Source organism: Phyllobates terribilis, unplaced genomic scaffold (assembly GCF_046119375.1).
Source record: "Phyllobates terribilis strain yellow unplaced genomic scaffold, ASM4611937v1 Scaffold_13__5_contigs__length_258822181, whole genome shotgun sequence".
In the NCBI taxonomy this organism is placed as follows: Eukaryota; Metazoa; Chordata; class Amphibia; order Anura; family Dendrobatidae; genus Phyllobates; species Phyllobates terribilis.
Genome location: NW_027362773.1, coordinates 85,655,798 through 85,670,146, shown reverse-complemented (window position 1 = coordinate 85,670,146; position 14,349 = coordinate 85,655,798). Strand labels below are relative to the sequence as shown.

General features: G+C 39.9%; 1 protein-coding gene across 1 annotated transcript in view; it reads right to left on the bottom strand.

Moving 5' to 3' along the window:
- LOC141173595 (uncharacterized) overlaps nucleotides 1-14,349 on the bottom strand; it is a 67,083-nt gene that overhangs the window by 23,054 nt on the left and 29,680 nt on the right. The window contains exons 10-14 of the mRNA XM_073657894.1: nucleotides 12,837-12,853; nucleotides 9,566-9,602; nucleotides 5,053-5,072; nucleotides 1,011-4,695; nucleotides 713-831 (exon numbers count right to left, since the gene is read on the bottom strand). Coding sequence (XP_073513995.1) covers nucleotides 713-831; nucleotides 1,011-4,695; nucleotides 5,053-5,072; nucleotides 9,566-9,602; nucleotides 12,837-12,853 — 3,878 coding nt within the window. The remainder of the gene's footprint in view (nucleotides 1-712; nucleotides 832-1,010; nucleotides 4,696-5,052; nucleotides 5,073-9,565; nucleotides 9,603-12,836; nucleotides 12,854-14,349) is intronic.

Below are 14,349 nucleotides of genomic sequence, written 5' to 3'. Positions count from 1 at the left end.
GTATTCTTGTACATTGGGGGCAGTATTATAGTAGTTATATTCTTGTACATAGGAGCAGTATTATAGTAGTTATATTCTTGTACATAGGGGGCAGTATTATAGTAGGTATATTCTTGTACATAGGGGGTAGTATTATAGTGGTTATATTCTTGTACAAAGGAGCAGTATTATAGTAGTTATATTCTTGTACATAGGGGCAGTATTATAGTAGTTATATTCTTGTACATAGGGGGCAGTATTATTGTAGTTATATTCTTGCACATAGGGGCAGTATTATAGTAGTTATATTCTTGTACATAGGAGCTATATTATAGTAGTTATACTCTTTTACATAGGAGGCAGTATTATAGTAGTTATATTCTTGTACATTGGAGGCAGTATTATAGTAGTTATATTCTTGTACATAGGGGCAGTATTATAGTTGTTATATTCTTGTACATAGGGGGCAGTATTATAGTAGTTATATTCTTTTACATAGGAGCAGTATTATAGTAGTTATATTCTTGCACATAGGGGGCAGTATTAAAGTAGTTATATTCTTGTACATAGGAGCAGTATTATAGTAGTTATATTCTTGTACACAGGGGGCAGTATTATAGTAGTTATAATCTTGTATATAGGAGCAGTATTATAGTAATTGTATTCTTTTATATATGTGGCAGTATTATAGCAGTTATAGTCGTGCAAATAGTAGCAGTATTTTTGTAATTACCTTGACTATGATTTTATATACAATGTCTTTGAGATGCATATTACCATTAGCCATTAATTTTCTTTGCTGTATTGCATGTATTTGTAGCTTGCTCAGGTTGGCCATGTCAATTGGATTTTCTATTACAGATTTTTACACCAAACCTCAGAAAGTATTTGTTTAGGGAACTGGGGGAGGGTACATTTAAAAATTGCAGACAGGTCCCTTATAAAAACATATATAACTGTATATAAAGCATTTGTCTTATTGTGGTTGAAGATTGCATTGACGAGAAAAAAATGTAAAGTTGATAAAATACCTTTTTGATCATATCCTTCATTTTCTTCATATCCTCCATTTTCTTCATATCCTTCATATTCGTCATATCCTTCATATTCATCATATCCTTCATATTCATCATATCCTGCATATTCGTCATATCCTTCATATTCGTCATATCCTTCATATTCGTCATATCCTTCTTTTTGATCATATCCTTCTTTTTGATCATATCCTTCATCTCCTACTTTTTGATCATATCCTTCTTTTTGACCATATCCTTCATATCCTTCTTTTTGATCATATCCTTCTTTTTGACCATATCCTTCTTTTTGATCATATCCTTCATATCCTTCTTTTTGATCATATCCTTCTTTTTGATCAGATCCTTCATATCCTTCTTTTTGATCATATCCTTCTTTTTGATCATATCCTTCTTTTTGATCATATCCTTCTGTTTGATGATATGCTTCATATCCTTCTTTTTGATCATATCCTTCTTTTTGATCAGATCCTTCATATCCTTCTTTTTGATCATATCCTTCTTTTTGATCATATCCTTCTTTTAGATGATATTCTTCATATCCTTCTTTTTGATCATATTCTTCTTTTTGATCATATCCTTCATCTCCTACTTTTTGATCATATCCTTCTTTTTGATCAGATCCTTCATATCCTTCTTTTTGATCATACCCTTCTTTTTGATCATATCCTTCTTTTTGATCATATCCTTCTTTTTGATCTGATCCTTCATATCCCTCTTTTTGATCATATTCTTCTTTTTGATCATATCCTTCATATCCTACTTTTTGATCATATCCTTCTTTTTGATCAGATCCTTCATATCCTTCTTTTTGATCATATCCTTCTTTTTGATCATATCCTTCTTTTTGATGATATGCTTCATATCCTTCTTTTTGATCATATCCTTCTTTTTGATCAGATCCTTCATATCCTTCTTTTTGATCATATCCTTCTTTTTGATCATATCCTTCATATCCTTCTTTTTGATATCCTTCTTTTTGATCATAACCTTCTTTTTGATGATATGCTTCATATTCTTCTTTTTGATCATATTCTTCTTTTTGATCATATCCTTCATCTCCTACTTTTTGATCATATCCTTCTTTTTGATCATATCCTTCATATCCTTCTTTTTGATCATATCCTTCTTTTTGATCAGATGCTTCATATCCTTCTTTTTGATCATACCCTTCTTTTTGATCATATCCTTCTTTTTGATCATATCCTTCTTTTTGATCTGATCCTTCATATCCCTCTTTTTGATCATATTCTTCTTTTTGATCATATCCTTCATATCCTACTTTTTGATCATATCCTTCTTTGTGATCATATCCTTCATATCCTTCTTTTTGATCATATCCTTCTTTTTGATCATATCCTTCTTTTTGATCATATCCTTCATATCCTACTTTTTGATCATATCCTTCTTTTTGATCATATCCTTCATATCCTTCTTTTTGATCATATCCTTCTTTTTGATCAGATCCTTCATATCCTTCTTTTTGATCATATCCTTCTTTTTGATCATATCCTTCATATCCTACTTTTTGATCATATCCTTCTTTTTGATCATATCCTTCATATCCTTCTTTTTGATCATATCCTTCTTTTTGATCTGATCCTTCATATCCTTCTTTTTGATCATATCCTTCTTTTTGATGATATGCTTCATATCCTTCTTTTTGATCATATTCTTCTTTTCGATCATATCCTTCATCTCCTACTTTTTGATCATATCCTTCTTTTTGATCAGATCCTTCATATCCTTCTTTTTGATCATATCCTTCTTTTTGATCAGATCCTTCATATCCTTCTTTTTGATCATACCCTTCTTTTTGATCATATCCTTCTGTTTGGTCATATCCTTCTTTTTGATCTGATCCTTCATATCCTTCTTTTTGATCATATCCTTCTTTTTGATCATATCCTTCATATCCTACTTTTTGATCATATCCTTCTTTTTGATCAGATCCTTCATATCCTTCTTTTTGATCATACCCTTGTTTTTGATCATATCCTTCTTTTTGATCAGATCCTTCATATCCTTCTTTGTGATCATATCCTTCATATCCTTCTTTTTGATCATATCCTTCTTTTTGATCATATCCTTCATATCCTACTTTTTGATCATATCCTTCTTTTTGATCATATCCTTCATATCCTTCTTTTTGATCATATCCTTCTTTTTGATCAGATCCTTCATATCCTTCTTTTTGATCATATCCTTCTTTTTGATCATATCCTTCATATCCTACTTTTTGATCATATCCTTCTTTTTGATCATATCCTTCATATCCTTCTTTTTGATCATATCCTTCTTTTTGATCTGATCCTTCATATCCTTCTTTTTGATCATATCCTTCTTTTTGATGATATGCTTCATATCCTTCTTTTTGATCATATTCTTCTTTTTGATCATATCCTTCATCTCCTACTTTTTGATCATATCCTTGTTTTTGATCAGATCCTTCATATCCTTCTTTTTGATCATATCCTTCTTTTTGATCAGATCCTTCATATCCTTCTTTTTGATCATACCCTTCTTTTTGATCATATCCTTCTGTTTGGTCATATCCTTCTTTTTGATCTGATCCTTCATATCCTTCTTTTTGATCATATCCTTCATATCCTACTTTTTGATCATATCCTTCTTTTTGATCAGATCCTTCATAGCCTTCTTTTTGATCATACCCTTGTTTTTGATCATATCCTTCTTTTTGATCAGATCCTTCATATCCTTCTTTGTGATCATATCCTTCATATCCTTCTTTTTGATCATATCCTTCTTTTTGATCATATCCTTCATATCCTACTTTTTGATCATATCCTTCTTTTTGATCTGATCCTTCATATCCTTCTTTTTGATCATATCCTTCTTTTTGATCATATCCTTCTTTTTGATCAGATCCTTCATATCCTTCTTTTTGATCATATCCTTCTTTTTGATCAGATCCTTCATATCCTTCTTTTTGATCATATCCTTCTTTTTGATCTGATCCTTCATATCCTACTTTTTGATCATATCCTTCTTTTTGATCATATCCTTCTTTTTGATCTGATCCTTCATATCCTTCTTTTTGATCATATCCTTCATCTCCTACTTTTTGATCATATCCTTCTTTTTGATCATATCCTTCATATCCTTCTTTTTGATCATATCCTTCTTTTTGATCATATCCTTCTTTCTGATCAGATCCTTCATATCCTTGTTTTTGATCATATCCTTCTTTTTGATCATATCCTTCTTTTTGATCATATCCCTCAACTCCTACTTTTTGATCATATCCTTCTTTTTGATCATATCCTTCATATCCTTCTTTTTGATCATATCCTTCTTTTTGATCATATCCTTCATATCCTTCTTTTTGATCATATCCTTCTTTTTGATCATATCCTTCATATCCTTCTTTTTGATCATATCCTTCGTTTTGATCATATCCTTCATATCCTTCTATTTGACCATATCCTTCATATCCTTCTTTTTGATCATATCCTTCTTTTTGATCATATCCTTCATATCCTTCTTTTTGATCATATCCTTCTTTTTGATCATATCCTTCATATCCTTCTTTTTGATCATATCCTTCGTTTTGATCATATCCCTCATATCCTTCTATTTGACCATATCCTTCATATCCTTCTATTTGACCATATCCTTCATATCCTTCATTTTGACCATATCCTTCATTGTTACTTGAATCCTAAAAGAAAAAAATTGCCTTAAAGTTTGTCTGAATATTTTGTACCAAATTACAATCAAAGCTATATACAATCTTCTATACTGGCAAATCATTACAGTAAAAAGCAGTTTTTAAACCTAATATTATTAGATTTACTTTTTTAAAAATTTGTATAGAGGTTTTTTTTTTATTCAGGCTTGTTTGTTCTTTTTGATAGAAGTATTATTCAACTCCATTAGAATAATTTTGTAGAAATGCAAGATGTATTTTACATTGGATAAAATTGAATCAAGAATTAAAAAAAAAACAGAACTAAAAAAAATTATATATATTAAAAGCCGAGCTCTACAGATTCCAGTTGGGTGAGAATGTACTTACAACATAACCATCTTCTCCACCTGTGAAAAGACGTGATATAATATGTTCATTATTTCAATTCTTCACAGTAAATATAAGGACACATTATAGAAATTGTAAGAATTGAAGTTTGAAGTTTGTAAACAGAGAAATTACATGTTACACATCAACAACTCCTTGTGGGAACAACATGTGGAGTATTTTACTCTCACTGGGCAGGGAGCTACTTTAGTTAGACAGCCGTATAACATGGACGACGATCCCATCACAATGCACGTACTGGCCGGCGGCTCACCTGAAAGGATGTATTTCAATACAGCTGTCACGCTTGGATCAGGAGAGCCGCTGGGCAGTCCGTGCACTGCGATACGATTGTCGTCCGTTTTATACACCCGTCTGACTGCGCACTTAACGTAAGGTTATATGCATAAGGAGTTTTAGAAGTGTCTTCTAGCGCCACCTATTGGAAGCAGCAATCCTAAAAATCAATATTGACTCTTCAACGAGCCTTGCAATATGACTTAGGATAAAACCAAACCAGAATCTCAATTTGCAGACACGGTGTTTCGGGGTGATTACCCCTCATCAGTGCAAAGTATGAGATCAAATTTGATTAGGTGAGAGGCTCTGAACTGGGGTCTAAAGGGCAACGTTTCTCCTTTTGGAGAGTGACATGTCAAGCCTGGCATGTCAGAGTGAGAAGCCTTAAAAGCCATGCATATTCCTATGGGAAATTAAATATGCAATTTGTCTCTTCAGAAAAGAAGAGGAATAGAACTTGAAAATGCTTAAAATACTTCGGATCAATTTCTTTCAGTACAGATCTCAGTACAGATCCTTGTGGTCCCCACTGCTCTCAGTACAGATCCTTGTGGTCCCCATTGCTCCCGGTATAGATCCTTTTGGTCCCCATTGCTCCTGGTACAGATTCTTGTGGTCGCCATTGCTCCTGGTACAGATCCTTGTGGTCCCCACTGCTCTCAGTACAGATCCTTGTGGTCCCCATTGCTACTGGTACAGATCCTTGTGGTCCCCACTGCTCTCAGTACAGATCCTTGTGATCCCCACTGCTTTCAGTACAGATCCTTGTGGTCCCCATTGCTCCTGGTACAGATCCTTGTGGTCCCCATTGCTCTTGGTACAGATCCTTGTGGTCCCCACTGCTCTCAGTACATATCCTTGTGGTCACCATTGCTCCTGGTAGAGATCCTTGTGATCCCCATTGCTCCTGGTACGGATCCTTGTGGCCCCCACTGCTCTCAGTACAGATCCTTGTGGTTCCCACTGCTTTCAGTACAGATCCTTGTGGTCCCCATTGCTCCTGGTACAGATCCTTGTGGCCCCCACTGCTCTCAGTACAGATCCTTGTGGTCCCCATTGCTCCTGGTAGAGATCCTTGTGATCCCCATAGCTCCTGGCGCAGATCCGTATAGTCCCCACTGCTCCTGGTACAGATCCTTGTGGTCTCCATTGCTCTCAGTACGAATCCTTGTGGTCCCCATTGCTGCTGGTACAGATCCTTGTGGTCCCCATTGCTCCTGGTACAGATCCTTGTGGTCCCCACTGCTCTCAGTACAGATCCTTGTGGTCCCCATTGCTCCTGGTACAGATCCTTGTGGTCCCCATTGCTCCTGGTACAGATCCTTGTGGTCCCCATTGCTCCTGGTACAGATCCTTGTGGTCTCCATTGCTCTCAGTACAGATCCTTGTGATCCCCATTGCTCCTGGTACGGATCCTTGTGGCCCCCACTGCTCTCAGTACAGATCCTTGTGGTTCCCACTGCTTTCAGTACAGATCCTTGTGGTCCCCATTGCTCCTGGTACAGATCCTTGTGGCCCCCACTGCTCTCAGTACAGATCCTTGTGGTCCCCATTGCTCCTGGTAGAGATCCTTGTGATCCCCATAGCTCCTGGCGCAGATCCGTATAGTCCCCACTGCTCCTGGTACAGATCCTTGTGGTCTCCATTGCTCTCAGTACGAATCCTTGTGGTCCCCATTGCTGCTGGTACAGATCCTTGTGGTCCCCATTGCTCCTGGTACAGATCCTTGTGGTCCCCACTGCTCTCAGTACAGATCCTTGTGGTCCCCATTGCTCCTGGTACAGATCCTTGTGGTCCCCATTGCTCCTGGTACAGATCCTTGTGGTCCCCATTGCTCCTGGTACAGATCCTTGTGGTCCCCATTGCTCCTGGTACAGATCCTTGTGGTCTCCATTGCTCTCAGTACAGATCCTTGTGGTCTCCATTGCTCTCAGTACAGAACCTTGTGGTCCCCATTGCTGCCGGTACAGGTCCTTGTGGTCCCCATTGCTCCTGGTACAGATTCTTGTGGTCCCCATTGCTCCTGGTACAGATCCTTGTGGTCCCCACTGCTCTCAGTACAGATCCTTGTGGTCCCAATTGCTCCTGGTACAGATCCTTGGAGTCCCAACTGTTGACTTTATCCCATTTAATGAATATACAATTTAGAACGACTCTTTGATTTTATTTACAAGCATTTTCTAGCTGAAAAATGGACATAAAAAAACTTGGAAAACTGCATTTGGATGCATTTTTGAATGTTTTGACGCGTTTGTTCACGCAGCATTTTATTGCTTGTTTCTGTTGATTTTGAAGTCAAATATTGAGCATTTTGTCCAGCAGAAATGCCTCAATAAATAACACGTTGCTTCTTTTTCCAAAAAAAACATTTTGAAAAAAAAGAGCTCTAGGCACATTTCTCATTAGAATCTATAGGAAACATATTCAGAAGTTCTTTTTAACTGATTTTGGATCAGTAATTTCTGCAAAAGTCACATAATAAAAACTGTATAGTAAAGTATAGAAAATTTGCACACAGAGGTATTAGTCCAAAGGGGATGAACCCCGAGAAATCTGTTCAATAAAGTTCACTGCAAATTTCACAGTATATGCAAAAGTGAGAGTTTTTACTCCACCAAATAAATGATAAAGATTTGTGAAAGTGATGTAGGTTAGGCAAATGAGTGCTGGAAGTGACAGAGTTACACTTTTGGTTGAAAAATTACTATTTTAATGTATATGCAAATGAGATTTAAGTGCTCTGGGTGGGTCATAGAACTTGGTGGAAATAGATACGGGACGGCAGAGGCTTGGAAGTGCTTTTACATGTTTAGAACACTTAAGCCTCATTGGTATATGAATTAAAACATGGTTTAGTGAATCCTGCATTGAGCAGGGGGACATTCTAGGATTCTAGGATTCTATGACAGTTCCCTTTTCAGCACATCTGTAATAGGCCTTACACAAATCCAAATATGTGAAATCCAGTCCACTGGTACAGTCCTGTTTAACATTTTGGAGCTTGTGGTATTGTCCAGGCAGGGGGCATCGGGATTAATTCCTCAACATTTTTGTCTCATTACATCTCTGCCCTGAGCCTTTGGAGGGGATACACACTATTTAAACCTCTAGCTCTCTGCTTCCAGTTGCCAGTTATAGACGTAGCTGATACTGGTTCACTTCTTGCACTGCTCTGACTTAGTTTTCTGTTTCTGTCCCTTGACCTTCGGCTTGTATTTAGACAACCCTACTGCCTTACGATTTTGTTCCTGATCTTGACCTCTTGGTACTGACCCGACTTTCTGACAATCCTCTGCAAGTTTGCACCACTGGCCAGCAGCCACTCCATGGACCCAACCTAGGTTGCCCTGCGTAAGTCTAGATCTCTGCATAGAGATTATGGGATAAAGGCCAGGGTTCCCCTGGGACCTGATAGAGGGAGTTGCTTATGCAAAACTTGTCCATGGAATCCCTTCTAAGAGCTGCCAATCTTCCACACATCGTGTTCACTTATAAGAGTCTTAAAGGTAATCTGTCAGCAGGATTCCACCTCCCAGCTATTTATATGTGCATGTAGCTCTTCAAAGACAATTTCAATAATAGTTTTACATGGCCAGTCCGTTCCTCCATTACTGCGTAACTAACAGCTCCTTTGCCTGAAGTCACACAGCACAGAGGCTGCTAGTCGAGCAGGAGGAGGCAGCACATGGCGGGGAATAGAGCTGGAGTGACAGAGGTTTCACTTCTACACTTTCATTTACATATCAGTTGAAATGCTGATTTCTCAGTAATGGCAGAACGGACCGGCCATATAAAGGTATTATGGGACTTGTCTTTGAAAGAACTACATGCACATAGAAATAGTTTGAGATTTGAGCTCCTGCTGACAGATTCCCCCCTTCAAATCCTGATATCTATAAAAGGGCAAAGTCAAGGAAAATCCAGTATTAGGCAGAGATTTATTAAATATGACTGGGCTTTATTCCAGATAGCTGCTTCTTCGCAAACTTGCACAGCGGAAGACTCCTTTGCTACTATATACACTATGCTACCAAAATGATGGGGACCTTCCCCTTCTAATAATTAGGTTTAGGACTTTCAGCCACATCCATTGCCAACAGGCGCATAAACTCAAGCACACAGTCAGGCAGTTTCCATAGATTTGGGATCTGATTTATGGTAGTGGAAGATTTTATAGAAAGGTGGAGGGCAAAGAACTATTGGAAACTAATACCTGAAGGTTCGTGACCTTGACTTTCCAAATATGAATCCTTTAAGGAAAAAGAATATCTTAAATTAGAAAACATTTCTTCATTGTATTTTTTTAATAACAAAACGGCATTTACAGCATAAAATGTGCACAGTTTCCTTCATTAGCGATTCTGTGTATTAGGGAATCATTAACCCCTTATATCCTGCTCTGTAATATTGAGCCACAGGAGCCAGGCAGTTCCTGGGAGTAGTGCAGGCGCAAGAGCTATGCAGAGCGCTATTACTTGTGGGTGTCAGTGTATTATGCAAATGTGGCGCCCCTGAGGGTTCAGTCGCCACAGGGGTACTGCACCTCAGATAGCGGTGTGGTATCTCCTCTTCCGGGTAAGGATGGAGCATCACACGAGACCTCACTTCACACTCAACACTATACCAATCCTGTCCTGTAGGGGGCCTAAATGCACCAGGGTGCTGCTCCGGTCCGGAATAAAGGAGATGGGGGGAACCAAAGATAGGGGGAACCAAGTAGTGGGTGAGGGTGGAGGAAACACTTACAGGAAGCACTAGAATCTACTGTATATACTATTTGGCCATCTTTGGTTCAAGGTCCTTCGAATGTGGGTCTTCTGTCGGGGTCCAGCAACAGTCTGTAGCTGGCTGAGGATTCACGGTCCTCGTTCTCTGGCCTTGAGACGAGGAGCGGGTCAGAGTTAACCAGTGTCTCTGCCCGGTCAGGGTCCTGTTCTAAGAAGGCCTTGGAGGGGAGCAGAGGAGATAGGCTCCACAGGCAAAAGGATCCGAGGCGGATACGGACGGAGCGGAGTCGCCACCTGTATTCTCCACTCTGGCCTAGCCAGAGGGATTCCTGCCGCAAGAGGGGTGACCGGCCCCCGATATCTGACTGTGTACTTCACGTCACTCTTGGAAAAGCCCGGCGGCTTAGTAGATCCCAGGGAGGAACACAAGCGGGAGGAGATAGGAAAAGGAGAGGAACACACCAACGGAGTCTCGACAGGTGCTCCTGATCTACCTGGGAAGTGCTGAACCCCCTTCCTGGTGGCCGCAGTACGCCGTGTGTAGCAGAGAGAAGCTTTGCGGCTGAAAGTGCATCTAACGTGATTAAAGACCCGGATGACTTCATATACCGCCTCCGCTTGTTTATTCCTGCGCGGCACTGCACTCACCATTCCTCCACACAGTTCATCAACCACTGCCCTGAGGCCTACTCCGCCTGTGGGGAGTAGTACCAATCAAGCTGCCAGAACATCAGCCTCAGAGGACTGTTGCAGCGCTGGTGGCCCTCACCAGAAACCACAGGTGGCGTAGTCGAACAACCACTCATCCAAAAGCCCATCATTTTTTTCATGTGACAGCCCTGGGCACGGACCGGTCACGGCCACGACGACATCCCAGCACCATACATTGACCCGGCACCGAGTAACCCCATTTTGCTCAGAGAGGGTGTTACACAATCAATACCCGCTCTATCCCTGGGATCGGAGACAATGCTGATCCTGAGCTATTTAACCCCTTATTACCCCTCCAATTCTCAATATGCTGCAACACTGCAGTAGTGCACCACAATCAGATTTAGTGCTGTCTGTTTCTATCTGTGATGATGAGCTGTGTGCCCTGACCTGCTGGAAAACCCTAAAAGATATGCTATTTTCTCTGCCCTTATCTTTTTGGCTATGTGCCCACGATGCAGAAATGCTCCGGATTTTTTCTGAGTGTTTCTGCATCTCCCTGGCAGAAAAAACACATGAGGATTGTACATGCGTTTTTCCTGGATTATCATTGAGAAACATTGCAGACATCTTAACAAGCGTTTTTAATGCGTTTCCGCAGTGGAAATACCGCCATGGAAATGCATTAAATCCGCATTGTGGGCACATAGCCTTATAGTCCCTGTGATAGTCTAGTGCAGCCAATCGGGGGGGTACTATGTGATTTGAGAGCCGCAAGGCATTATGGGGAAGTCTCTGCGGCCATACCTGACGTCATGTGAGCCCGATCTCCGGCTGATGCAATATTTGGCAATGTATGAAATGGTGCCAGGCATTATTTTATTGATTTGCTTGAACTAAATTGCAAAAAATTGTTTGAATTCACCAAAATTTGCAAATTTTATGAAATTTGACTTGAAGTCAATTTGCAGAGGATCAATTCGATCTTCTCTACAAGGAAACATCTAATAAAAAGGATGAGTTTCTTAAATCTTAAAGGCCACGTATTCAATTCCAAATACTAATGGCAGCTATGGAGTATGATGGGATAAACCGGCAAAATATAAGAAGTTAAAACTTAGTCTGTAACATTAGGTGTATCTTATGTTTGGTGTCCAAAATAAACTTACATAAGGAATCAAGAATGTTTGTGGCCCCCTTTGACTTTGGGATCTATAATCCACACTATAAGAGATCACTAGTATGTAGGGACACCATTATTGCCTGGAGAGCAAGATGTAAGAAATACAATTTATCTTTTCGCAGATCAAAACATTTGGGATTATGGGCAGGGCCAGAATTCCCCCAAAATCAAGAAAACAGTCTGTTCAGGGAATAAAAAACTAAGGGGATGGTTATGAGCAACTTGTTTCATGATTCTGACCCTACATGGGTAACAAGTGAAGAATTCATCAGTAAATATAAACTTGGCCCCTTCCAAAATATTCAATATGCTGTGATAAAGTAATCTAAAGGCCTGCGGCTGTTAATCTGTTAAATCCCGCTGTCAATCACTGAGAGTAGGATTTAACACGCACCGGCCAGAAGCTCGCCATGAATCCCACAAATCGGCGCCCCTGTCAAGTGATCGCAAGGCGCTGATGGGTTGTCATGACAGCCAGGGGTCTGCTGATGACCTCCATGCTTGTCATTACAATCCTCCTGTGAATGCCGGCTTGTGGCTGGCGTTCAGAAGAGGTTGTAATTTCTGCTATACAAAGCAGCGCGGATGCATTGTTATATATAGGACAAGCGATCGGATCATGGAAGCTTCAAGTCTAACCCCTTTACCCCCAAAGGCTGCACGTTAATGTCCAGGCCAATTTTTACAATTCTGGACAGTGTCACTTTATGAGGTAATAACTCTGGAACTCTTCAACGGATCCTGCTGATTCTGAGACTGTTTTTTCGTGACATATTGTACTTTATGAAAATGATAAAATTTTCGATCTATCAAAATATAAAATAAATTAATCGGATGGGCAAACGGCGCAATGAAAAAAAAATCAAAATGCCGGAATTACGCTTTTTTGGTTGAATTTACATATACTTGGTAAATGAACTTACCCAGATGCTGCCGCCATCTGAAAAAAAATAAATTAAAAAATAAAACCATTATCCAAGCCATTGCTATACATTTAAGGATTATTTTATAGGTGGATATTGTTGGAAAGAGCTTGAAAAAAAAAGCAATTTTCCAATTTACTTCTTGTTAACACTTTTATTTCCAGCTTGCTGTATAGGACACCGACCACCGCTGCTGTCTTACCTATAAGCCTTGCGCTGAACTTGGCTGAGAATAGGAGGTAATAGTGCGCTTCAATGATCCTAAACAGCTGCAAAACAGTGCTTAAAAGCTCGATAGAAAAGCAAGTAAGCACTGTGCATGTTTTGCCTTCTAGCAGAGGTGGTCGGTCTCTATAGCAACAACTTGTAAATAAAATAAATATGTTAATATCCAAAGAACAACTGAAAAATGTAATGAGCAGTAATTTGAAAAATTGAAAAGTACTATCCAACAATACTCGTTTGTGAAGATGAGAATAACCCCCTTAAATATAAAGATCATTATTGAATCCTTTGTTCCCTTACAAGTACTCGGAATTTTATACAGAAAGAAGGGACAAAGGATCCAACATGATTTGATTTAGAAGGTAAAGATCCCAACAAAGGGAAATAGGGAATAGTAACTTATATACAGTACACTGCTCAAAAACATAAAGGGAACACTCAAATAACACATCCTAGATCTGAATGAATGAAATATTCTCATTGAATACTTTGTTCTGTACAAAGTTGAATGTGCTGACAACAAAATCACACAAAAATCATCAATGGAAATCACATTTATTAACCAGTGGAGGCCTGGATTTGGAGTCATCCCCAAAATTACAGTGGAAAAGCACACTACAGGCTGATCCAACTTTGATGTAATGTCCTTAAAACAAGCCATAATGAGGCTCAGTATTGTGTGTGGCCTCCACGTGCCTGTATGACCTCCCTACAACGCCTGGGCATGCTCCTGATGAGGCTGAGTATTGTGTGTGGCCTCCACGTGCCTGTATGACCTCCCTACAACGCCTGGGCATGCTCCTGATGAGGCTGAGTATTGTGTGTGGCCTCCACATGCCTGTATGACCTCCCTATAACGCCTGGGCATGCTCCTGATGAGGCTGAGTATTGTGTGTGGCCTCCACGTGCCTGTATGACCTCCCTACAACGCCTGGGCATGCTCCTGATGAGGCTCAGTATTGTGTGTGGCCTCCACGTGCCTGTATGACCTCCCTACAATGCCTGGACATGCTCCTGATAAGGCTCAGTATTGTGTGTGGCCTCCACGTGCCTGTATGACCTCCCTACAATGCCTGGGCATGCTCCTGATGAGGCTGAGTATTGTGTGTGGCCTCCACGTGCCTGTATGACCTCCCTACAATGCCTGGGCATGCTCCTGATGAGGTTGCGGATGGTCTCCTGTGGGATCTCCTCCCAGACCTGGACTAAAGCATCCGCCAGCTCCTGGACAGTCTGTGGTGCAACGTGACGTTGGTGGATGGAGCGAGACATGATGTCCCAGATGTGC